Source organism: Carya illinoinensis, chromosome 6, assembly GCF_018687715.1.
Source record: "Carya illinoinensis cultivar Pawnee chromosome 6, C.illinoinensisPawnee_v1, whole genome shotgun sequence".
Classification (NCBI taxonomy): Eukaryota; Viridiplantae; Streptophyta; class Magnoliopsida; order Fagales; family Juglandaceae; genus Carya; species Carya illinoinensis.
In genome coordinates, this window is record NC_056757.1 from 24,207,147 (window position 1) to 24,233,466 (window position 26,320).

At 33.0% G+C, this 26,320-nt stretch overlaps 2 protein-coding genes across 9 annotated transcripts; one reads left to right on the forward strand and one right to left on the reverse strand.

Annotated features, from left to right (window-relative positions):
• The first annotated feature begins 6,901 nt into the window (after nucleotides 1-6,901).
• On the forward strand, nucleotides 6,902-15,079 carry LOC122313614 (cysteine-rich receptor-like protein kinase 2). 6 transcript variants are annotated; one of them, XM_043128772.1, is made up of 10 exons: nucleotides 6,902-7,138; nucleotides 10,218-10,304; nucleotides 11,164-11,359; nucleotides 11,779-12,565; nucleotides 12,715-12,828; nucleotides 12,934-13,073; nucleotides 13,186-13,396; nucleotides 13,495-13,729; nucleotides 13,933-14,083; nucleotides 14,363-15,079. In XM_043128772.1, the coding sequence occupies exons 4-10, from the start codon at nucleotides 11,797-11,799 to the stop codon at nucleotides 14,702-14,704; spliced, it is 1,962 nt and encodes a 653-aa protein (XP_042984706.1). In that variant the 5' UTR covers nucleotides 6,902-7,138; nucleotides 10,218-10,304; nucleotides 11,164-11,359; nucleotides 11,779-11,796; the 3' UTR covers nucleotides 14,705-15,079. The 6 variants fall into 6 exon arrangements, with proteins under 6 accessions (XP_042984706.1, XP_042984707.1, XP_042984708.1 ...); XM_043128773.1 differs by lacking the exon at nucleotides 10,218-10,304 and having other exon boundaries at nucleotides 13,495-13,560; nucleotides 13,663-13,729; XM_043128774.1 differs by lacking the exon at nucleotides 10,218-10,304 and having other exon boundaries at nucleotides 13,495-13,506; nucleotides 13,663-13,729.
• Nucleotides 15,080-15,136: 57 nt separating this feature from the next.
• On the reverse strand, nucleotides 15,137-17,852 carry LOC122313616 (2-phytyl-1,4-beta-naphthoquinone methyltransferase, chloroplastic). Of its 3 annotated transcripts, none has more exons than XM_043128777.1 (8): nucleotides 17,603-17,852; nucleotides 17,409-17,473; nucleotides 17,234-17,324; nucleotides 17,042-17,130; nucleotides 16,681-16,823; nucleotides 16,534-16,595; nucleotides 16,128-16,227; nucleotides 15,137-15,438 (listed from the first exon to the last, which is right to left on the reverse strand). In XM_043128777.1, exons 2-8 carry the CDS (start codon nucleotides 17,426-17,428, stop codon nucleotides 15,338-15,340), a joined length of 606 nt encoding a protein of 201 aa, XP_042984711.1. In that variant the 5' UTR covers nucleotides 17,429-17,473; nucleotides 17,603-17,852; the 3' UTR covers nucleotides 15,137-15,337. The 3 variants fall into 3 exon arrangements, with proteins under 3 accessions (XP_042984711.1, XP_042984709.1, XP_042984710.1); XM_043128775.1 differs by having other exon boundaries at nucleotides 17,580-17,848; XM_043128776.1 differs by having other exon boundaries at nucleotides 16,690-16,823; nucleotides 17,580-17,832.
• Nucleotides 17,853-26,320: the final 8,468 nt, after the last annotated feature.

Here is a 26,320-nt window from a genome sequence, read left to right on the forward strand (position 1 = left end):
AGTAAATATAAGACTTATATAGAAAAACTAATTTTTTAATGGTAGATTCCACTCTTTTTCACAATGAATAATATATAGTCCTTGCACAGGCTGTGATTATTTTTAGCATTACTCTTTTTAATTTAGGTCTTGCTTGGATAGTCAGATGAGAAGAAATGAGATATTCTATAAATAGTAGTGAGATTTTTTAGATAAGATGAGATGAGTTAGTTTATAAAAGTCTGTGTGTTTGGATGTAGAAGTGAGATGAGATCATTTTAACTTGTAATTGAGATTTGGTAAAGTAGTGGGTTCACTAATTATTAAAAGGTATTTGTAATGATTGAATTTTATTTATGAATATATTCTCATTAACTAATATCAATTATTAAATAAAATACTTATAAATATATTAAAATCACAAAATTAAACTTTTTATTTATTCATTTATATAATTCAATAATTCTCAAAAATATCAATTTTTTTTTATAAAACTGGGTTGGCTCAAATTCCCACCTAAATGATAAACCCTAAAAAGCAAAAGCCTAACAAAGATTTTTCATCACCCTCTCGTTTCAGTTTGTCAAAATGTATCCTGGATCTCTTTTACAACTAATTTACTATTCATTTTCAAACAACCAATAAAATCATACCACTCTATTAAAAATAGATTTTAATATTATAAATTTACCTTCTATTTCACGTAGAGTTGTTAAATAATTGTAAAATATTTGTAAGGTTATCATTATCGTTGCCAAAAACCCTACTGTTATCATTATCCTTGCCAAAAACCCTACCTACTCCATCAGAGGAAGGCTACCTTTGTCTCTATGAATTCCAACCTCGCACAAGAAGCAAAGATGGTGAAGAAGAGCAAAAGTAAGCAAAGACCCTTTTCCCCTTCGACAATCAAATCTTTAAAATCCTTTCCTTATCTTTTGTTGCTTATTTTTCGTCATTAATGTTGTTTTTCCTTTTTTTCAGAGCAAAACCAAGATAGTACCATTGAAGCATAAGCACAAGGTCATAAGGAATTTGGAGGAGCACTACAAGAAGAAGGCCAAGAAACTTGGCCTTATGCGAAAGTAGAAGTCTGATAAGGACCCGAGCATCCCCAACCACTAGCCCTTCAAGGAATAGGAGCTCAAAGCACCTGAGCTCTCAAGGAAGTGAGCATAATGGAGAGAGGCACAAGGGGAGAAAAGCAACTAGATTGAATGGTGGTTGTGGTCATCTTTTTTCTTTCCCCGATGGTAAATGTTATGGGACATGTCAGTTGCCCAACATGTTGTTCAATCAATAAATAGTAGTGAGATGTAATGAAATCAAGTAAGATGAAATAAATTTGTTTGGTTTACCGTTTGGATACACAAACACCCTCTCCCATACAAAACCATCTGATATGGTTTTGGTCTCATCTTAGGAACTAAATGGGGCCTTACTCGCCCTCCCTCTAAGCAGTCACCACAGAATCAAGTCTCTCCTTATCTCTATTTGCACTCGACACAACCTCGAATGATACTGAGTTACTACATAGAACTAGGCTATACATAACTAATAAAAAATATCATATTAATTTCTGCAATATTCTCATATACTCTTTCCCTATAAAGAAAAGAGAAACTTGTTTGCAATTGGCAGTGCGCAACTGGCACAGAGTCGGTGACGTGGGATGTCCATATGTTTTATTTAAATGGCCACGTTTCACTGCTTTGCAAACTTCAGATCAAAGGAGTCCCTGCAAAAGCCTAAACACTCACATCTAATGGAAGAAACTAGGAGTTTTTGCAAATTTCTATATCATGTACCAACAATGGTAAAGGCAAGTTAGCACAAATGGAAGCCATGTCAATCTACAAAAAGAAAAGAAAAATATAAAGAAAGAAAAGGAATTTTACGCCAATAAGAAAAAAAAAAATCAAATTCTAAGAAATAGGTTTTCCTGTTTAACTTTCAAAGAGCATCAAAAAGATAAAACTAGAGCAAAGATAGAGAGAGAGAGAGAGAGAGAGAGAGAGAGAGAGAGAGAGAGAGAAGGCCATGTCTATTGTACTCACTTTTCACCACATGTTCTACATCTACAACTAGGGGTGTAACGGTCCGGTTTGATTCAGTTTTAAAAAATTTTTAGAACCGAACCGGTTACATCAGTTTTGCATTTTTTAAAAATGATTCCGCATCTATTACTTTCATAAACCGATACTTCCAATTTTACCAGTTCTGATCTGGTTTTAATCAAGTGTCAATTTATATCATATATTAATATATCATAGTATTATAGTGTTACTACTATAAATTATAATATTATGCTAATATCATAGTATGATACTAATATATATCATAGTATCATACTATACTAATATCATAGTATTAATACTAACATATTAAGTTAACTATATTATGCTATAACTCTTATAACATATGTGACGCCCCCAAATTCCGTTTGGGATCGGACGGACATTTGAAGCGTCGAGACATGCAACACAAGGTTACCTGCCCCCGTTCATGACATATAAGATGCAATATTCCTAACATGCATCTAACAATATGCAATATTCGCAGCGGATAAATTTTTTCTTTAGCAATACTATGCACCAAATTGAAAATATCCCAAATGTTTAAAACATACTTCATACATAAAAATCCATTGAACAACTAAGATCACAACACTAGTCCAAAATGGTTATGATCCAAAAAGTAATAGAGATACAACTCAATCGTAAAAGTAGTAATTTACGTTAATTACTATATCAACATTTATGTCGCACCGTCACTTAGTCAACTGTGTCTAGTTGATCAGCTCCTGATTCTCCTTCAGGTCCTGTAACAAGATCTACCATTCGGGGGGAATGGTAGTTAGGACTACCAAAGTGAGATTTGATTACAAATCTCAGTAAGTTAACAAAAAACTTCCACACAAGCTAATGATGCATGGATGATAGTAAAAGCATAAATGCATAATCAAATTCATAAGTAATTAAAGCATAACTTGGAGTACAACATAGCATAATTGACATAACTTAAATTGAAACATGAACTGAACTTGATCTGAAACTTGACTTAGCATGAACTTGCTTTGAAACTTGAATTAACATGAAAAATACATACTCCACAGTTGTTGTGGCCCCATGTATTTTACGTGTAAATACATACTCCACAGTTGTTGTGGCCCCATGTATTCTACGCAAACTTGACTTAACATGAAAAATACATACTCCACAGTTGTTGTGGCCCCATGTATTATACGTATAAATACATACTCCACAGTTGTTGTGGCCCCATGTATTCTACACAAACTTGACTTAACATGAAAAATACATACTCCACAGTTGTTGTGGCCCCATGTATTCTACGTGTAAATACATACTCCACAGTTGTTGTGGCCCCATGTATTCTACGCATCACAATTGTAGTTAAATACATACTCCACAGTTGTTATGGCCTCATGTATTCTACACAAACATAATGTACTCAAGATGAAACGTGACTGGAATACAAAAGGACTGAAGCCCTGACGTAACATAACGTGACTTGAACATAACTTGAAATACATGACCAACTTGAGATAGAAACATTTCGTAACATGACATAACATATAATAGACAACATATTTAACATGACATATTTGCAACAGTGAATATTACATGACTTGACATACATGTAATAGATGGCATACTTAGCATGACGTACTTGTAATGTACAGTAATACATAACAGAATATATTATGTAACAGATAAAAATTGATGACAAAATAAATTCTGTATAATAGATAATTACGTGATAACTTGGCATAGCATGACATATATGATAACATACATACATACACTATAGTTCCTTTACTTAGCACACATACACAGTAGACTGCTAGTAAGTTAAAAGCTAACTTACCTCGATCTCCGCGTTTCTTATAAAACTTCAAGTGCGATCACGAGGAACTGTCATTAGTGATTCTAAAAGTTAGAACTAAATCACTAAAAATTTGAAATATGAAAAAATACTAACTTAAAGAGTAAAATTTTCATTTTACTTTCTACATGTGGAAAAATGACCGTTTTACCCATAACTTAAGGATTTTACATACTAACTCCAAAAGTTTCCAAAATTTACATTTCTCATGTAAATTTTGTCCTAAATTTAAATATCAACTCAGAAAAATTTAAAACAAAACACAACTATGAAGAACACACTATGGCCGAAACATCCATAGGCCATTTTCCTTGATTTTTGTTGCAATTCCTTCCAACTTCAAAACTCATGCTTAAACCAAAATTTTGCAACAAACATCTTCCAATCCTAAGTTCAAAACCATATTTAAAACATCCATTTAGAAAAAGCTAATAATTAACACCAAACTTTTTTGTAAAAAGATCCACGCACTTGAATCACAAGTTTTGACCTTAAATCAAAACATCTCCAAGAATTTCAAAAATCAAATCTTACTTCTAACATATTCATAATATCATCCTAACATCAACCATGCTTTAAATCATCAGACTAAAGTCACCAAAATCACAAAATAACATTTGGAGTTTTTGGTTTTACACTTAGTCCAAAAACAGAAACTTTTTCCTCAACTAGTTTTGATAAATCTCTTGATCTATGACTTATAAATATATGATCTTCAAACTAAACCATCACATGGTTTAAAAAGATGTCCTAAAACATATATAAGCTTATAATTCAAGATCACATGGTTAGAAATTAACCAAAACATAAATTTAGCCAAGAATATCCACACTTTGGCTTATTTGAATATCTCTTTGCATAAAATTTCATATCTTTGACACTAACATCAAATATTTTCAAAATAATAATATAACATGTATATAAGATACTTAAGATCCTCCAATAAAATTATTAAAGTCATTAGAATAGGTTTAGACCACCAAAGAGTTAAACTTTCTTAAAACAGAAACTGTTTTTCTTCTTCCAGTTTCTAAGTTTCTAAATCTAAGAAAATATTTCATCAAAACCTTTAATCATGCAAAATCCTCAACCAATAGTTACATATACATGTTAACAATACTCCATAAAAATTTTGGATCAATATCTATCCATTAGCTTGGTCAAAAACTCCAAACTATAACATATTCTCCAGTTTATCTCCCAGAATGACCTTTCTATAGTTTACACAATATTTGACTGACCAAATGATCTTCAAATGGGGCAAATAAGATATTTATGTAAACTAGACTCAAAAGGGAACAACTTATATGAAGGAGACTTTATGATAAAACACTTACAAAAGCTTCGAAATGGGTGTACAAAAGACCTCCTAAAAGCTGTCCGAGAGAGAGTTTGATATTCTTTCAATGGAAAGTGTAAATGAAGATAATTTCGTGGGGAGAGGTGGCTGGAGATACTTATGGATGAGATATGGAAGAGATGAGGCTGGAGTTGAGAGTTGAGTGTAGTTTTCTCCTACCCAAAAAAAATCTATAAATGATTATCTTATAATATTCTATCCAATAATATCTAAAAAAAAATCAACTTAAGATATTTTTATCTAATAATATCTATCAACTCAAAATATTTTTACCCAATAATATTCACGAAAATTACCTCAAGATATTTCTTTTTATCCAATAATATCTACAGTTTTGAACAGACGTTTTGTCCGAAAATATGAAAAAATATTATTGCGCCATAAGACTTTAAATAATCCTCCGAATCTAATGGCACAAACCATAATACATTTTGACACTTCTAACTATCTCCAATAATCAAAAATACACTTATGATACCATAGTAAATAATAACACTAACTATATAGTTAGACAAAAACCTATACGATTAATGGATTCGTGAAAACTTATAAGGTTTTCACGAGGTTCCTAAAGTTACTAGAAATTTCACAATTGAATTTCTAGCGGGCTGTTACAACATATGTTCAAACAAGTTATAAATATTCATATTTAAGATTAAAACTTTATGTTATAAATTATAATATAAAATTATTTAATGTATGATATATAATTATATATAAAGATTTCATATATAATTATATATTATATATCAAAATTTAATATAAAAAATATTTTATATAATATTACAAATTTAATTTATATATATGTTTTTGAACCGGTCCAATCTCGGAAAGAACATAATTGAAGCCGGACCGGATTTGGCTGGTTTTTACAATATAGAAACCACTTTCGGACCGGACCGGTATCTGGTTTGGTTCAAATAGGTTGGTTTTCTAATTTTCTGATTTAAACTTTCACCCCTAAGCTACAACTACGTTGTTTATTATTTTATTATTTATTTTTTTTGGGGTCAAGGAGCATTATAAAGAAATTGATCAACTATAGTTGTGATAGATGGGATCTGAGTAGCAAGAGAAAGGGGGGAGGTGCGATGCAATCTAAGCAAGTGAGGAGGAGCCTAGGATGGCAAAACGCAAAAATAAGGGAGAGATGGAAACGGGAATCGGGTCTATGAAATTTGTTTTGTCTCTCCTATCTTGACCTAGCCATGCCAGCCGCTTAAGCTCTAATCTTGTAAATTCGATTGTATGCAGAAGAATTCGAAAGAAAACCAACTTCAACATTTTATGAATTCTCTCTTTCTTAATTTTTCTTTTCACAAGGAGCAGTAATATCTTTTTCACATGTCATTGATGTCAATACAAATAGAGTTTTGCTATATATAAGTAAAGTTACATACTAATCTGCATACCAATATTGATTCTTTTATATTTAAAATTTAAATTAATATTATTTTAAATAAAATCTACATTTTAACCAATTACATTAAATTAATACATAAATTAGTGTACAATTATGCTTACAACTAGAATTTTCCATACAAATAATGAGGCCCACCTTATCTCCTTCTAGTTATTCGCAATGGTATGAGAAATTTCTTAATTTCTTAATTTTTGCTTACACCTATTTATTCGTCTTATACGTTTCAAACTTTTCCTAATAAAATAAAGAAGACATGAAGAAGGAAGAGAAAGCCTTGTATTCAAAAGCACGAGGTGGACTCACCGCAACCGTCAAAAACGTCGTCGGTAGTCTTCCTAAGTATTCACCTTTATGCGCTTCTTCTTTGTTCAGCTGCCACTTGAAACATTCAACCACCGAAGCCAAAAGCTCGATCGTTTCACGCGCCACCGGAATCTGAGTCGTTTCAGCGACTCCGATGCCAGAAAACGGTGAGTTACTCCGATCTGGTAATTCTAAACTCCCAGCTTCTCTGTATTGCAAACTTTTGATAACATCTGGCGGGAATTATACTCTGCTTGTTGGATGGAATAGTTAATTTGTTGATCCGGAATCCGGAAGCTCTTGCTCTGTCCTTTTTCCGGCGCTTAATTTTTGTTTCTGCATCATTTGCAACTGATCATGGAAGATAATAAAGATGTCTTGCGACCAAAACCAAAAATCACAGGATCATGTATTACTTCTTGTGTACGTATTTCAGCAAGGGCTGAATCCCCCATTCTATATTTCTATGTTGTTCTTCTCAGATATAGAAAAAAAACGTTTTGAAAAAAAAAAAACTGGATGTGCTCTTATCCTTCAGAAAAATAGGAACAAAGAACAGTCACAGATCAACAAGTTGATGGAGCTGGTAGGAATGGTGGATACGCCAATCAAATTGGATATTTAATGGATGTCGTTTAATGTACATGGTAGCAATCTTTGATTGATTAAAGGTTTCAAACCGTACCATTCCATAATTTCATGTCGTGTGCTGTATCTAATTACATTGACTTGAATAGAATAACTATAATAAATTATAATTATAAGAAACCATGGAAGAAAAAATCTTCATAGCACCTTTAACTGCCGCATAACTTTGTGTAGGCCGTAAAGTTATTGATAATGGAAAACCATAAAAGAAAACAGATCTCTCCAGTGTTTGATCTTGTACTAATACTATACATTATACTACGTACTATTTTATTTGTATTTTATTATATATGATATAACATATTTATTATCATTTGATGATAAAGAAACATATAATAAATGATCATTTAATAGTGATAAATGTGTCACATGCATCTTATTTAATGTAATGCAAATGAGATAATAGTATAACGTATAGAATTTTTCTTGATCTCACAAGTTACACCATACAATTTCAGCCAGTAAGATCTAGTATGGATGGCAAAATATATCTTTCTAATTCATTCTATTTCATATCATTTCAAATATTCAAACACTACTTATATACATATTTTTTAATTTCAAACATTTAACTTTTTCAAATTTCTAAACAAAACAAAAAAAATAATTTCAACTTTTTCAAATCTCAAAATAAAAATTATATTATAATAATTTTTTTAAGTTTAATATTTTTATTCAACTTTTCTTTTCTCATTTTTCAAAATTTCATAAAATATATTAACTCAAACTATTTTATTACTATTTATAAATCATTCTATCTCATCTCTTTATCTAAATGATTCATGTCTCGTAAAAGAAATTGTCAACTATTTACGTTTGTATAGTTACCAAGGGTTTAATATTAAAATGAAAATACTAGTAGAGCCCCTCAATTTTACCACTCAATGTTACCGACTATGTATTTTAATTTTTTTAATTTATTTTTTTTACTTAATAGTTAAAGAATTGATTATTAGTGAAATTATATTTTTTTTTCTTAATGATTAAGTATATTAAAAGAATACTTAGAAAAATAATATAAAAATTAATCATTACAATTGTGCTAGTAGTACGCCCAACGGTAATTACTGGCCAGGTGGTCCACTAGCATCATCCATATTAAGATAGTCATTTGTGGTTGAAAAATGCTAACTGCAAACGGGAGGGACAGTCGCCGAGCAGTCGGGTCCTACGTGTCCTTAATGAAACGGTGCGTATCGTGGAAAATCTTCTTTCTTCTTCTGTCTCCCCTCTTATCTTCTTCATCTTCTTCCTTTCTTCTTCTTCTTCGTCTCCCCTCTTATCTTCTCCTCTCTTTGCTCAAACACTGTTTCCCTTTCATTGAACCCACTGACCTTAGTAAGCTTATTTCCTATTATTTTGAGCTCAATAACCGAACTGTCCTGGCATGAGATGCTCATCTGTGTAGAAGAAGATAGGTTATAGAAATCTCCAACGTAATTTTCCAAAATTTGCAGTGAGGAAGGGTAGCTCAACTACTTTCTTAGCTCTAGTTTGTAATTCATAAGTGCTTGGAATGAACAAAACCACTAGAAGCAACGACCACAAATATCCCATTGTATAAATTCAAAGCACTAGACTATACAATCACAAAAAGGTCAACAAAAATCCTAGAAATAAAGCTTCACAATTCATTTTTAAGGAATACAAAAACAGAGCCAATAAAGATTCTTAAGCAAGGTCATGAAATGGAGCTCTTTTAGTAAAAAGTAACGCCAGAAAGAACATGCTTCCAAGTAAATGACCCAAGGTTTTAAAAACCGTTCCGTTCCGGCCGGAATGGCCGGAATTTTTCGTGCCGGAACAGTGACCAGAACCGGATAGGTGTCTATTCCGTTCCGGGTCAAATTCCGGCCGTTCCGGTCAAATTCCGGCCGTTCCGGTCAATTCCGGCCGGAATTCCGGTATTCTGGCAGGAATTACTATTCCAATCCCAAAAAAAAAAAACTCTATTGTAAATAAGTTGAAAAATAATGAATAAAATTGTACTTTTAGAATTCAAATACCTCTTTTCGTACACTAGAAGTATTGTTACTTTTAATAATCTGTCTATTCTTTAATTTTTTTTCCTTTATTTTTGTGTCTTAACTCAAGTTTATGATTTTTTTCAATATATATTCATTTTATAAATCTTTAATTCTTCTATATATATACACATATACATATCACACACTTACATATATATGTATTTATTTTATTAATTGTTAGTTTATATATACATATAAATATTTATATATAATATATAATTAATCCCGAAACGGTACACCGAAACGTACCGGTACCGAAATATTCCGTTCCAGTGCCTCGACCGAAATGGTCTCCGGAACGGATTTCAAAACTTTGAAATGACCTGTGCAAGAAAAAAAAAAAAAAAAAAAAAAACTCTTGAAATCGAGATCATATTCACTCATAGATGCTTCCAAAACTTTGGTTATCCAAAATCTCTAAATCCATGAAACTCTTTGATCCCTACCAGTCGTAGAAACTACTTGCGCCAACAAATGTTGTAGTGGTCGTAGAAATCACGAAAAAGATTTGAATTTTTCATCTATACAAGAAGATGACCCACACGAAGACTCAAAGATTTGCCTTTTTCAGCTACCCACTCGAAAATGAAGATGAGAGATCTAGAGACTCACACAAAGAAGAGAGACCCAGAAGAAGAAGACGACACGAACCAACTGAGTATTTTTCTTTCTTGTTTTTGTCTTTTTTATTTTTTACTTTTAATTTAATTGACGTAGCCTGCACATTTACCCCGCGTTTGCATGTCTCGACTGACTGTAGCAGGATTGTTTGTGGTTTGTCTTTTGACCCCAATGGTTCTTATATTGTAATTTTAAGCTTTTTACTTTCTAAATTTTTAGGCTAAGTTTAGATAGTTCACTACTATTCATTATTTTATCATTATTTTTTATTTATTTTTTATTATTTTGTATTACTATTCACTACTATTTAATATTTTTTTTATTATTATTCATAGAATATTTGAGATCACCTCACTATACAAATACAACCTTGATTTTAATAATTTTAGTTCTTCCATTAGTATATTCTTAAAAATTCGTTAAAGTTTCCCTAAAGATTAAAAAACTTGGAACTAAAATATCATTATAAAACAAAAAACAAAAATATAGGTTACCCTACAGACGTCTAGGACGTTGCACGACCCAAGCACCGCTTTGGTCATTGCCAAAGTGCCAACTGCCAACACCTGGTCACGGGGTGATCGGGGTGTTTTTGTCAGGAGTCTCTCTAGCTAGCACATGCAACACAGGCACTAGGCGCTAGTTTCAATTATTATTATTTTTTTTTTTTTAAGTTGTTTCTAATTTTCCTTTCAGTTTTATTTTTTCCATTTTTTGCACTCTCTTTTTTTTTTTTTTTTTTTTTTTTTTGCGAGTTTTGAAATTCTGTTCTTGCAGCTGCTCAAAGTAAATGAAACAAAATATATATAAATATATATATATACTCAGTTATAATTAGATTGTAATATAGTTGTTCTTATATCATTTTCCATTTTTTTTTTTTTTTTTATCAAAAGTCCCCACAAATGGTTGGATGTGGTAGGTGGGTTATCTTCTTTGACTTAGCTGTGGCATAAAGTATACAAGAGTACAGTAACAGAGAAATTCTGAGCTTTGATGATGTATCACGCGTGCATAACGCCAGTCGAATTGGTGCTTGCTTGATCTGGATGCCGGAAAGAGAATGCTAATTCACAAAACTTACTAAAACAGGTTAGAAATTGATTGGATTAACTTATTATACAGAGTTATTTTATTATCAAATCGGTGTGTAAAGTACATTATCTATATCACTGGTAAAATTTGAATTGTGAGATTCAAAATTTAAAATCTCTCTTTCAAATCATTTATGTCATGTAAGTATTTTATTAAACTGTATTCTATCACACCAGCTTATAAATAGAATTTTTGATATATTAGAACTTCTTTTAATAAAAAAATTTTAAAAAGGTATTTTACAATCCAAAGGTTGTTGGATTCCCACCATTTCCGTGGGAGGACTGCTTATCATGGTAGCCACATAATCAGTATCAGGAATGTTTTCATGCTTTATTTGTTGTCTATAATTGTCATTCTTTGTACCAACAAATTTTCTTTCCCAGTTTCATGTTACATGTTAAATGCTCTTACAGGTCCAGAATCATTCCAGAATGAAGCAAGAATACCCTTCAGTCCCTTGTCAATGTGTTACTCTCCTTGTTATCAAGATTCTCTTACTACTGGAAACAGCAGTACTGGGAGATCCAAGGTCACAAACAGTCAGTATAACGTGTGGCCTCCAACTTGAACACAACAGCACTATCTTTGTACCAAATTTTGTTGCTACAATGGAAAGAATCAGTGAGCAAATGCGAGTTTCAGGCTTTGGAGTCGCAGTCACTGGTTCAGGCCCTGATTCTAACTTTGGCCTTGCTCAGTGCTATGGGGATCTCCCATTACTTGACTGTGTACTATGCTATGCTGAGGCTCGCACGGTTCTTCCTCAGTGCTTCCCTTACAATGGGGGTCGCATTTACCTCGATGGTTGCTTCATGAGGTCCGAGAATTATAGCTTCTTTGAAGAGTATAAAGGACCTGGTGACAGGGCTGTGTGTGGGAATACGACAAGGAAGAACTCAACGTTCGTAGCATCGGTTAGAAAAGCTGTGAGGCATGCTGTCGAGACTGCACCTAGCAACAAAGGGTATGGAAGGGCACATGTGGCTGTGCCTGTGGCAGTGAATGAGTCAGCTTATGTGCTGGCTGATTGTTGGAGGAATCTGAATGCTAGCTCTTGTAAAGTCTGTTTGGATAATGCATCTGCTTCGATGTTGGAATGCTTGCCTTGGTCAGAGGGCCGAGCACTGAACACCGGCTGCTTCATGCGGTATTCAGACAAAGATTTCCTCAACAAGGAACCAGGAAATGGAAATTCGAGAGGTAAATGAATTATCTAGTTATCAAACATGGAGCATAATGCTAGGGGTCCATACTTGTGGTATCAAGGAAGATAACATACTTGTGGTATCAAGGAAGATAACATCTCTATTGAACAATTTTTGCTTGATCATGGGTTTATTGCTGTGCAGTTACCACCATAGTGATAGTAGTTTCAGTTGTCAGTTCGGTGATTGTTTTGGTAGTTGTAATAGCAATTGGTGTATACATCAGGAAGCGCAGATATATACAAAAGAAAAGAAGAGGTAAAAATGCTTATCTTGGGAACATTGTAGTACTTCTTGCTGATTATTGATCACATTCAAAGTAATTAATCTTTCTTTCTTTTTTTCCTTTTTCCGGCTCCATAGGTTCAAATGATGCAGAAAAATTGGTGAAAATTCTTAATGACAGTAGCTTGAATTTCAAATATTCCACTATAGAGAAGGCTACAGGTGCTTTTGATAATGCCAACAAGCTTGGAAAAGGAGGATTTGGAACAGTTTATAAGGTAGTTTCTCTGCATTCCTACCCCTAATACATAATCCTCCCCCTCTTCCAATTTCCATGTACCTAGAATTTCAAAAATTATCTTAAGATAACCAATCCTCCCTCCATCGCAGGGGATTCTGCCAGATGGAAGAGAGATTGCTGTCAAAAGACTTTTCTTCAACAATAGACATAGAGTGGCGGATTTCTACAATGAAGTTAACATTATAAGTAGTGTTGAACACAAGAACCTAGTCAGGTTACTAGGTTGCAGCTGCTCTGGACCTGAAAGCCTTCTTATCTATGAGTTCATGCCTAACAAAAGCCTTGATCGTTTCATCTTTGGTAATCACTTAATTCTTACATTTAAGTGCCAAAAATGTAATCCCAACGATGGATTCTAACAATGGTAACTATGTCAATTGTTTCAATTAAAATGACAGATGCAAACAGAGGTAAAGCACTGAACTGGGAGAAGAGACATGAAATTATTGTAGGGACAGCAGAAGGTTTAGTCTACCTTCATGAGAATTCGAAGAACAGAATCATTCATAGAGATATAAAAGCCAGTAACATCTTATTAGACTCAAGACTTCGTGCTAAAATTGCAGATTTTGGGTTGGCCAGGACATTCGAAGAAGATAAGAGCCACATAAGCACTGCCATTGCAGGAACACTGTAAGAATTAGATTCCCATATAATTGTTTCAATCATTGAATGGCTTTGAAATGTCAGATTCTCTCCTATTAATTTGGTAATTAACTAACATTTTAGAACAGCGTAAGAACATGTATTAGTGATAAAAGACAGGTAGGTGATGTGTTCATAGGTTTGTTCACTTGTAGTAGACAGAACAGTGATTTCTTTATATGAATTTTTAGAGGATATATGGCTCCAGAGTACCTAGCCCATGGCCAGTTGACAGAAAAGGCCGATGTGTACAGCTTTGGGGTGCTTGTGTTAGAGATTGTTACGGGTAAGCAGAACAACAGGAGCAAAACCTCGGAATACTTGGACAGCCTAGTCACAATAGTAAGCTTCACAACTTTATCCTTTCAAAGAGAGGTGCTATTTTAGTGTTTTATAATGAGTACTTCTACTTGCAGACCGATATATGCTAAATTGACAGGAGCAAAAGGTTTAAAATTTTGAGTTTTGAAGTTTTTTCAATCTGCATTTCAGTGGTGTTAAAAGTGGCTTGCAAAAAGAATTTATCTTTCTGGATAATCTATTTTGGTATGCATGGATTGTTTTTAGTATAAAGATTAAGTAAATGTTCTCATTTATACCCTTTCATTGTGTTCAAAATAGACATGGAAGCATTTTCAATCAGGGACAGTTGAGGATTTGTATGATTCAAATCTAATGCTGCATAATCACCACAACAGCAATATTAAGAATGAGATCTTGAGAGTGGTGCACATCGGACTTCTGTGCACCCAAGAGATTCCGTCATTGAGACCAACAATGTCAAAGGCTTTGCAGATGCTAACAAAGGAGGAGGAGCACCTTCCTAAACCAACAAATCCACCCTTTGTAGATGAAACAACCATGGAACTGAATAACACGTGTGAAGACTCATTTTACCATCCAAAAGCAGGAATGTCTGATTCGATTGCTACGGTCTCCAAGAGTTCATTCCGTCCCAGGTGACCATCTCGGGACAGTTGTTTCTGCCTTGGTGACATTTTAGGGAGAATGAATGGTTTCTTGGAAAACCCAGTGATCGCAAGTTCTACTCAACTGAAAGAAACCAGGTCTCAGGTTACAACATGGCATCTTCTGGTTGCAAGTTCTCTACTCAGCCATTACTGAGGGAGACATTTATGCCTACTCTTCCAAATTTGGGTTTGAATGAGTATCTGTCACCGAAAAAATGTTGCGTGGTCGATGTTGTAAATTTATGTTATTTATTTACATCTCAACTTGTCAAATACAGGATATGGCAGTCAAAATCACACAATTAGCAGTTTTCTTGTATTATTTGAGTATAAATTACATAAATGGAAATCAACATTACAATATCTACTCCAGTTATGTTAAAAATCTAATGAAGCAACTGAAACTCCAAAGAAAGAAACAATGTGAACAGAAAAGAAAATTCAGCTGCTATTGATTCATAAGCTGTGTTCTACTGAAATTCCAGTTCAGCAATACAAGAAAACACAGAAATATGAAAACTTTAGATTTTTGGAACCTACAGCTTGAGTACTGGCATTCATTCACAATGAGTTCTTTCTTGCAAAGAAGTAATTGGCTCTACCCGGAGGAATACCATCCATGCATCTAACGTTTGGCTACTAGGTTGCCCATGATGCCTCCACTAATCTCATAGTGTCTGGCACTTGAGAATCCTACTTGTAAAGCAACCTTCTCCAGCTCCTTCCCTGAATCAAACGATAAAATTCAGTTGGAAAGAAATTACTGTGGAAATACACTGACCCTAATCCACCATTTATCCTCTTGACAAGTTCTTAATGTATTGGAAATCTACCATTACTAGATACAAAATAATAGACAAACCATGTCAAAACCGACCACTTTTCCAGCGCTTCATAAAATTTAATCAGTGTATATGACAATATTGTGAAATAACAATAAAAATCTCAAGTAACTCTTTTGTAATGATCCATCTTAGATACAAAGTATAGGAATTAAATATGCATGAGAAAAGTAAACTTCCACACTCCAATTAATAGGTGCTTTACTTTGCACCCCAAAATACTAAAAACGATACATTGCACTCTGTAACTATTGCTCAGAGTCAAATAGCACCCTTTGCTAAGATCTGACTGTCAAGAGTGTGTCGCATAGCCTATTTTCCTCATCTTAACAGTCACGGTTAGATGCAGCGTCTTATATGACAAAAAATTATTAGTTTGATGATCCAATGTGCTAGTTTTGATGGTTTGGGATGCAAAATGTAAAACAACTGTTAGGTGGAGGGTGGAAATCAATATACATTATTCCCAAAATTAATCAAATTTTTTTATTTGAAGATTTTTTAATCTACAGAGATATTGCCAACTGATCCACCTAAAATAGCATGTGCACAGTTACTCAAGAAACAACGAACCTGTTAAAAATTCCCTAACTGAGCTTTTCAAATATTCATACTCCTTTGCAAGCCCATAACTAGTTGCCACTGGGACTACAACATTGTCAATCATCCATTCCTTGCAAAATCAAGACATTTAAGAAAAACATATTTCCATTTCAGCAACCGGTACACTTGGTGTTGAACATAACATCCTAAAACCAAGGCACTATAAAATACAATGAGATACAATAACTCATATGAACGATAACAGGAAGGCCATCAATCATTTGAAAATCATAGATGGCGAGTCATAATTAGTGAAGAAACCTTCTTGTCACATTCTATAACAACATGCATACTAAATGCATACTCTGATGCAACAATTGCCCCAGATTAAAACAAGATTTTCATTAAAAAAACATTCACATCCCACACTGACTACCTGAATTGATGCTGTAAATGGTTGAGTGCTTTTATTGAAATCAAGGATGGATACCCTTGAACCTGAAAATCACACAAGAATGATAACATCAGCTCTCACTTTCAAATTCACTGCATTTCATTCTTTTCAGGGAGAGAGAGATTATACTCAGAAGACCTGGTTTTAGGACCCTAAACATCTCCTGCATGGCTCTGTACTTATCTACCACATTTCGTAGCCCATAGCCCATTGTAATAGCATCAAAGTAGCCATCTGGAAATGGCAAATCAAGGGCATCGCCTTCAACCCAACTATAACGAAACACATTATATTAGTGCATCGTAGCATTCATTAGTTTTGTCTCTAACTAAAAACTAATAAATGGGGAGGCAGTTACAGTGGACTTTAAGAACAATTAAGAGAATAGCACACACTTTTTCCGAATACATGGTTTTGAGAACAACTTTATATTCTTGGTCAGTGTATCATATGCAAAGTAATGATTACTGCTAGATTTACCAATGCTCACTCGATATTCTTGTAGCACGTTTTCAGGGACATGTTTCGCCGAAGTGAAGCAACTGACAACTGCTCCTTTGAGAAATCAAGACCGGTCACCTGCAAAGCGCAACCCCAAAAACGTAAAAGAAAACAATCACACAACAACTTCATAAAACATAAAATTTACTACAATGGCCGGTGACTCGGTGTTGGAAATGACCTTGCCATTAGATCCCACTTTCTCAGACAATAGAAACGATAAATCCCCACTTCCACAACACAAATCCAACACTTGGTCTCCCATTTTGGCTCTGAAACCCACAATTCCAATATTACAAAAACAAAACATGAAGTTCAATAATTGGAAACCAAAAATTAAATAAACAAATACTTGCCCACTCCATGAGACTGCCATCCTTTTCCATACTCGATGCTGACCCAAACTCAGCAGGTCATTCAACTGCGATATTTTCAAAAAAGTTAGAAAATTCAAAACATACAGAGAACCCATAAAATAAAGAAATGCATTCAAGGAAAAAAGAAGATATGGAGTGGAGAGGGTGCACATTATCGTAGACAGGAGCTATACGGTTAAAGAGGGTTTGGCGTTCGTCAGCACAACGAACCGGCCTGGGTCTGACACTGTATGTTGAAGGAAGAGAGAGCTGAAGGGAAGCCATTGCCTGGTCCGCGTATCCTTCTGGATAGACAAATGCCTACGAGTTCAAAATCAAATAGATTCCCCAAGATGTGGATAAAAGCCTTGACAATGACGGTTGAGTTCATTGGGCTCTCATCTTCTTGAGCTAACCTCCGTGCAATGTGAGACCTGAGGCGGGCCTTTAACATGCTCCCAACCACTCAGCTTCGTCTTTGGGGCTTGGGGCTCATATCAGTCCCCAAAATCCAAATATAATCTTGAAAAGCAGTACTTCACACTATTAAGGGCAGATTTAAGATATGGGATAAGGTATAAAATTCTCATCTTATCTTATTATTATAATTTTTTTAAATTTTTATATAAAATATAATAAATAATTTAACTTTTTCAACCATAATTGCATCAGTTATACGACTAACTGATATGTATTAATGTAATATGTCATATTTATTTTATAATCTAATGATAACATTTAGGTACATCAATTTGTAAATTTTTTTTGGTATAATATTTTTGTGTAAACCAATCACTCTTTCTTAAAAATACAACAAAGAGGGAGTGAGGCACTCCGAACAAACACCTTGTTACAATAAACTCAACGCATAAAAAGGAAATTAAAAAATAAGCAATAGCTCACAGCTGGTCATTGTTCCTTAGGGTTTGTAGGAATCTACTATTGCAAAGAGAATATACATATATGGTGATTAGAAGTCACGACAAACTCCTTTTTGTAGTAGCAAAGAGAGGGCTTACCAGTTATACCACACCTCAATTGATTTCTAATCATACCCATATGATGTATTGCTTTTGTTTGTAAAAAATAATAACTTTTGTTTTTCCAGCATATGTTAATGTCCATAATTTAGACTTTTTTTTCTTGTATGCTTTAATGAAATTATTAAAGAAAATGTTTTCTTAATTTCAAATGATTAAGACCATTAAATGTAAACATTAATGTTAGAATCTTCTTATTTGAGATAAGATATTTGAGAATAATTCTATTTTAAGACCTTTATATTACTCATCATCCACGTAGTATAATTCGATTTAGAAAATAAATTTTGAAATTCGAGTCTTACAAATCAAATTATACCTTATAAATAGTATGTCTTGTAAATGCTTTCAAATAGTAGTACTCAATATTTGAAAGAGAATTAAAGTCCAATTGATTTTTTTTTATTTTTTTATTTTTTTTACACTAAAACATTTCATCTCTTTGAAACTCATCCTTGCAATTTAAAAACAGGAATTTTTGAGATCTCAAATTTATATTATATATGTGAAAAAGTGGTGCTCCTTCATATTGTCTAAGTCACTTAATTAGTATATTTTGTGACTATCGTCTATTCTTTTTAAGTGTTATTATCGATTTTGTTCCATAATATAGTAGGTTGGGACATCATCTTCTGCATTTCTTTTTCTAGGTGAGTTTACTTTAGCAAACACCCTCCATTGATCCTAATATATATAGTTGAGGAATGTGATTGTAAATCATGAAATGGACTTAAAAGATGGGGATGTTTCCTTTTCGATCATAATAATAAACTATCAATTTCATTTCACAAATTTAAGTTAAAATAAGAGTTGTGAATATGATGCTAGCCTGACATATAAACTAACTCTGAAAAAGTAGTAAGAACCTGACATCTAAAGAAAAATAAGAACCTGACATCTAAAGAAAAATACTCTTTTACTTGATAATTAGTTATACCAAAAAGTGAATCCATCTTTTATTTAGGAGGATCTTTAACATTTCTTAAGAATGAATTAAAATAGACCAAATTCCTCTTGCTAGTAAGGTTAAAGTCATGAGTACCACATTCATTCTATCTTCTTATGAATGCAAATTGAGAATAGGGTATGTTTGGCAATTTTAAATTTTTTAAAATCTATAATCTTTTATTATAATTTCATCCTCAAATATTATTCAAACACATAAAAATAATCCATTTAAAAATTTTAAATTTTTATCTAATTATTAGCCAATCATTACTCAATCACAAAAACTAATACGACTTTTACAAATTCTAAAATAAATCTACCTTCGCAAACTTCAATACACACTTATTTTTAAAAAATGTTTTTATTCAGAATTTTCTTTCTTCTCCCCATACCTAATGTCAAACAAATTTTTAAAATTCTCAAATATTTTTTATATTCAAATAGTCCGAACGAGTTCAATGTTTTTTTATAAAGTACTTTATTTTAAATAAATTTAATATGGAGATAAACAAATTAAATTTAAGCGAGTATAAGTGGTAAAATTAAGCTTGTTTAGTCTTCATTCAAACACAAATTGAGATTTAATTTTAGGATTATTGTGTTACATTTTATGTTCACGAACATTTTAATTAATTTTTGAATAAATTTGAATTTTCTCACAAGCTACTTAATTTTGACAAGGAAAAATTTATTTATTATGCTTTTTATTATCATCCTCTCAATATTTCTTGATATAACATTAAATGATAAGCTCACAAGTAAAACATAATAAATAGTTTTTACAAACATTTAATAAATAGTTGCCTATCATTTGTTCGTAAGGTTTCGAATAACATCTATTGTTTTTGGAACATGAATTTTCATATATATCTTTCCAAATACCTTTTTTATTCTCATTGCAAAATTAAAAATAATTCTATAAAAACAAATATAAAGTTATATAAAATTAAATCAGTTTACTTTACACAAATTTATATGGGTTTAGACAATCGGAATAGAGTTTTATAAGAATTATATTGTTCAATAATAGATTATAATCTTATTATCTACAATACCACTACCATATAAACTCTATTTTGGGATGAGTTTTTTTGTCTCAAAAGATTAGAATTTCGTCCTAGAAGAAAATTTGGGATGAAGAAATTTTGTCCCAAAAAGGCTTTCAGAAAGACATTCTGGAATGAGACAAAAATCTCATCCATAAAATATCTTTTGAGACAAAATTTTCTCGACCCCGTTCGAAGTCTGTTTGAACAACAAAAAAATTCAAGACGAAAGCATTGCCTCCCTAAAAGCCATTCGAACGGCCAACTTTCATTCGAACATAAAATATTGTTTGAACAGTTAAAATATTAGAATGATATTTGAACACTTTAGTCACGTTCAAAGGGATGGTAGGTCATTTGAATACTAAACACATTCAAATAAGATTGATTTGTGTTTGAATATTAAAACCATATATGATACGAAGGTATGTAGTTACCATTCAAACTATAATTTGAATTGTTCGAATAAGAAAGTTCCTAATTCAAATGACGCTCGAATAAGGATGATAGAACGTTCGAACAATGTGGCCGTAAATGGTTCGAATGTTTTAGCTTTTCATTCGAACATAATAGGGTAATGCTATTACTATTCGAATATGAGTGATTATTATTCGGATGCTTTGTTGTACTCGTTTAAATTTGTGTTCGAAGATATATGCAATCCATTCGAATATTGAAATTGTATATGGTTCAAACAATTTATGTCACAGTTCGAATACTATTGTGGTCAAAATGTTTATGTTCGAAAAGAAGTGAGTTCATCTAAATAAAAAATGTAGCATTCAAATGGAATAATGACTTGCAGTTCAAACTATTATGGTAACCATTTGAACATCATATGTTAATGCTATACGGTTCAAATAGCGATTACAACGTTCCGAACATAAAATAGGGTACACATTCGAACAAATGAAGTTTCATTTGAACAATGAGTAGTAAACTTGAAACTCAAACATAATATATCATTCAACAATTTTTCATGAAAATATTATGAAACTACAATCAAACTCCAAGTTAGAGTCATGATACAAAATAATAAAAAAACTACAAAATGTGTGAAATGGAACTGGAGGCATAAAATGTTGGAATATCATCATATGCATCTTTTGAAGCAAAATTAGATTGACGATATAATATATAAGAAAAATGAATGGAATTAACATAATGAAATAATGCATTACCTAGTATACCAACTTCTCAACATTGCGATGAAATTTGTGTTCCGTATGATAAGATTTTGCTTATTCTTAAATGATGTTTCTATTTCCACCCAAGTAATTTTAAAAAATTGATCTAATCATTCATATGCCAAAATTGCTAGGCCATCAGTTCTTGATATTTAGATATTGTCTACTCATTACTACTGCATTAGTCAAGATTCAAAAGACTGTGTAATGAAGTAACAATGAAAGCCACACATTTCTTCAAGATAATTCTCCATTCAAATATATGCAAAACAGGAAGCCAATATAGAGTCATTATTATCCGTCTTGTAAAGTTGTAAAACATATTATAATATGTTTATATAAGATTCCAATCTTGTAGAGAATGAACAAAGATTTATCTAAAGAAATGTGTGACTTTAATTGTTACTTCACTAGTCAAGTTCCGAAAAATTGTCTAGTGAAATAATAATGAAAGCCAAACATGATTTCTTTAAGATTGTCCTCTGATACGACCTATGCAAAACAGGAAGTCGATATCGATATAAACTTATTATTAAGTCTACTTGTAGTCTCATATTGCAAGTATAAGGGTCAATGCCACAAACATTATAAAAAATTTGAAAATTCTGAGGAGGCATGTCAGAATCCTTTTCAAGGCATGTAGCCAAACAAGTGGAAAAAACTATATGATATATTTGAGGACCCAGCAAATCAAGTGAATGCATTATTTTAAGGTTATACCATTTGAATATCATAATTTTGCTATATTTTGTAAGAGATGAGCTGTGCAAATAAAATAAATAGACCAAAACTAAAGATTCATCCTCATGAGATTTTTTCATCTTCTCTCCAAAAAACTGATAAAAATAAATTAATTTATTTGTCATTATCTTAACTTACTGGTTCAAAATCCATAATGTTTTTTTTTTTTTTATGTCTATAGGAAGAAGAGAATCTTACAAAGTATAATCTAACAATTTTATATGCTAAATCACACATTAATCATGATGGGAATGGACTAGTCCCAAAAACAGAAGCAAACTATGTAAGAGTTGGCACAGTTAGCAAAGCAAAGCAGTAATATTAATTACATATTTATCTCATATATATATATATATTGGTTAATCATTCTTTTTCTTGTGTAGGACAAGATGATCGCACTCTGTAATGAATCTACTTCTAAAGAATCATCACTGAGCGGTGTTGAGATTTTTTCCAAGTTTTGGGGCCTCATTCTGGATAGATAAAGGAAAGCTCATGTATGAGACATTGCATAAAACAAAGCATACAACTAATGTCAATAACAAAGGTAACCGGGATTCTATCTTTGGAAAAGCCCATCCAATTAGCTATCCAGAATAAAATCTTCCTTATAAGGAAATTGGACGTTGGCACAATTAGACCAGCTTGTATAATTCATAGTTTCATTTCCTAAGTTTTGTACAAACATCATTTTTCTCTCTTAGCTTTGTAACAAGCACTTTATGTATATATAGCTCATTGTAAATAGCTCATTGCTATACAATTTATGATATTAAGGAAAATCCATATATTTTCTCAATTCATTGTTTTCTTTCTTTATGGTATTAAGAGCCAACAAAGGCTAACGCCAGCACTCTGCTTCTAGACTCTGCATTTTTTTCTCTATTTCTTTTCAACTCTGATCAAATGGGTTCTTCCTCCTTCAATGTTGGAAATTTTGTAACCCTTCGTCTAAACAATGAGAACTATCCTTTATGGCTTGAGCAATTTTTAATCTTGGCAGAAATCCAGGACCTTGTTGGTGTTCTTACCGGTACAAGCCCAGTTCTTGCTCCCTTTATTTCTGATCCTAAAGGTTCTAGTGATGGACATAAGGTGTTGAATCCTGCTCATGCTACCTGGAAGCAATCTAATCATTTACTTACAGGATGGCTTATTGAGACTATTATTGAAGAGGCCTTTGGTTTGGTCATTGGCATCAACTCAACTGCATAAATCTGGACAACTCTTCGTGAGTCCTATGCATAATCCTCTCAAGAACGTGAATTTCAATTGTGGCAAGAACTCTCCTATCTGTATAAGTCTTTTGATATCTCTTTAGATGATTACTTACTAAAATTTAAGCATCTATGTGACAATCTTGCTAGGATTGGAAAACCTATGGACGACAAAGAGAAAGTTTTCTCCTTACTTAATAGTCTTGGAGCACTGAACCACTGCCATGCTCAAGCCTCCAATGCCCTCCTATGCTGAAGTTGTTCCTTTGCTTCAAAGTTTTGATATTTGACACAAACTTCATGCCACTGAACCGTGTAATCATGTAACCTTCTATGATAACAAACAAAAGGGGTCTAATTACTTCACTCACAAAGGAAGCAATCGCAATACCAATTAGCATTTCTCCTCCAAAGGCAAAGTTTTCCTCATCAAAATAATCGTGGTTCGAATGGAAACCATCACACTGCTCCTAACAATGGCCCTCCATTGCGAAAACAATATGGGCATCACGCTCTCAAATGTTGGCATCGCTTTGACAAAGCTTTTCAAGACACTAATATTCCTAAAGCTCTTGTTGTGCTTATTATCCACAACCCCACTAACCAAGAATGGATGACCAACAATGAAGCCTCAGCTCATATGACCTTTAATGCAAGTATTTTGCAAAACCTTCGTCCATATACTGGATTCAACCAGGTAATGGTAGATAATAGAAATTTGCTATCCATCACACTCATTGGTGACACATATATTGGCATGAAACCTCTTCAACTCACTCTTAAATCTGTTTTACTTGTTCCTGATCTTGAATGTAATTTATTATCTGTGGGACAATTGACTACTAATCATCCTGTTACTTGTGAGTTTTTTGGTGTTGGCTTTGTTATTAAGGACCAAACCACCAACCGTGTCTTGCTAAGGGGCCACAAAAAGGGTAATCTTTACACTATTCGAGAGCTACATCAAGCATTATTTTCAACTTGGTTTCAAGCTGGTACTCCAGATTTATTGCATCAAAGACTAGGACACCCACAACATGTAACGGTTGATGTTTTAAAGTCCCTTGGTTTAATCAAAGTAGTTGGCAAAAATAAACCATCTATTTGTGACAGTTGCCAAATTAGTAAATTTAGTTGTCTACCTCTTGTTACTTCATCCGATCATCAGTATGGTTTACTAGAAACAGTACATTGTGATCTTTGGAGCCCTACCCCAATACATTCATTGGATAAATTTTCATACTATGTTGTTTTAATTGATGATTTCAACTGTTTCATTTGGTTTATTCTCTTAAAAAATAAATATGATTTTTATGATTCCTTTTGTGCCTTTGTAAAATAAACCTCTTGTCAATTTTCTACATGTATTAAGGTGTTTCAAATTGATGTTGGTGATGAGTTTACTAGCAATCAATTTGCTAATTTTCTTAAGGATCAAGACATTCTACATCAAATGTTTTGTCCCTACACCCGGAACAAAATGGTGTGGTTGAATGACATCACAGAAATATCAAAGAACTTGGTCTTACAATGCTCTCTCATAGTAGTATGCCTAAACATTTTTTGGAAACATTTTCTACCACTGTGTTTTTAATAAATTGAACACCTTCTTCCACTCTCGGTAATGATTCTCCCTTCTTTTAATTGCATGATTGACATTTTGATTTCTCATCCTTTAGTATTTTTGGATCTAAATGATTTCCTTATCTCTGGACAAACCAAACTAATAAATTTGATCATGAATCCTTACCATGTGTGTTTATGGGTTATAGTAGCAAACAAAAAGGCTATAAATATTTTTATCCTCCTAACAGGCGAATGTACGTATCACGACATATTGTTTTTTATGAACAACAGTTTCTTTTAAAAATGCTACCAATATTTACGCCCACTTGCAACTCCTAGGCACCATGTGTGTCTTTACAAAATGGTTGAACTCCTCTGCTACATGTGATGCCGCTATGCCTCCCATTTTGCACCTGATTTTCCTTCTGCCATTGCTAATGTCTCTTCTCCCCAGGTTGCATCACCAGAAGCACAAGCTTCTTCTGTTGTCATTCCCACTAAATACCTTAGTCATCCTCTCTAATGGATACCACTTTGACTCCTATGGCATCTCCCACAGCTTGTAATCCATCTACTGTCCCCAACTTTGCCATGGCTCCCCAAATGATCACTCGTCTTCAAGCAGGTATTTGTGAACCCAACCCCAAGTATGTCAACTTACGCACTACTTTGTCCTTGCCATAGGTTCCTAAAAACATCCGCTCTGCCTTAAGTCATGAAGGATGGAATCGTGCCATGCATGAGGAACTTGCTGCCTTAACCAAAAATAAAACCCGAACATTGGTTCCTTACACCTCTGACTTGCACATTATTGGCAACAAATGGGTTTTTGAACCCAAGCTTAATGCTCATGGTGAACTTGATTGTCTTAAGACTCGATTGGTTGCCATTGGCTTCCAACAAATCGATGGTTTTGACTTCCTTGAAACTTATTCTCTTATTATTAAATTTGGTACTATTAGAACTATCTTATTCATTACTCTTGTGCTCAGGGGGGAAATTTGACAGTTAGATATCAAAAACGCATTTCTCCATGGCTACTTTCAGGAATCTGTGTTCATGGAGCAACCGACAGGGTTTATTGATCTATCTCATCCAAATCATGTTTGCAAATTACCCATGCCTTATATGGTTTAAAACAAGCTCCAAGGGTTTGGTTTGATCGTT

Bases quoted from the DNA above. Each gene is read 5' to 3' on its own strand.
- LOC122313616 (XM_043128775.1), bottom strand. From the start codon at position 17,693: ATGGCTTCCCTTCAGCTCTCTCTTCCTTCAACATACAGTGTCAGACCC. The intron at 17,474-17,579 runs GTGCACCCTCTC...AAAATATCGCAG, and splicing joins TAGCTCCTGTCTACGATAAT to TTGAATGACCTGCTGAGTTT. The intron at 17,131-17,233 runs GTCATTTCCAAC...TGCGCTTTGCAG, and splicing joins AAGTGGGATCTAATGGCAAG to GTGACCGGTCTTGATTTCTC.
- LOC122313614 (XM_043128772.1), top strand. From the start codon at position 11,797: ATGAAGCAAGAATACCCTTCAGTCCCTTGTCAATGTGTTACTCTCCTT. The intron at 12,566-12,714 runs GTAAATGAATTA...ATTGCTGTGCAG, and splicing joins AGGAAATGGAAATTCGAGAG to TTACCACCATAGTGATAGTA. The intron at 13,730-13,932 runs GTAAGAATTAGA...ATGAATTTTTAG, and splicing joins ACTGCCATTGCAGGAACACT to AGGATATATGGCTCCAGAGT.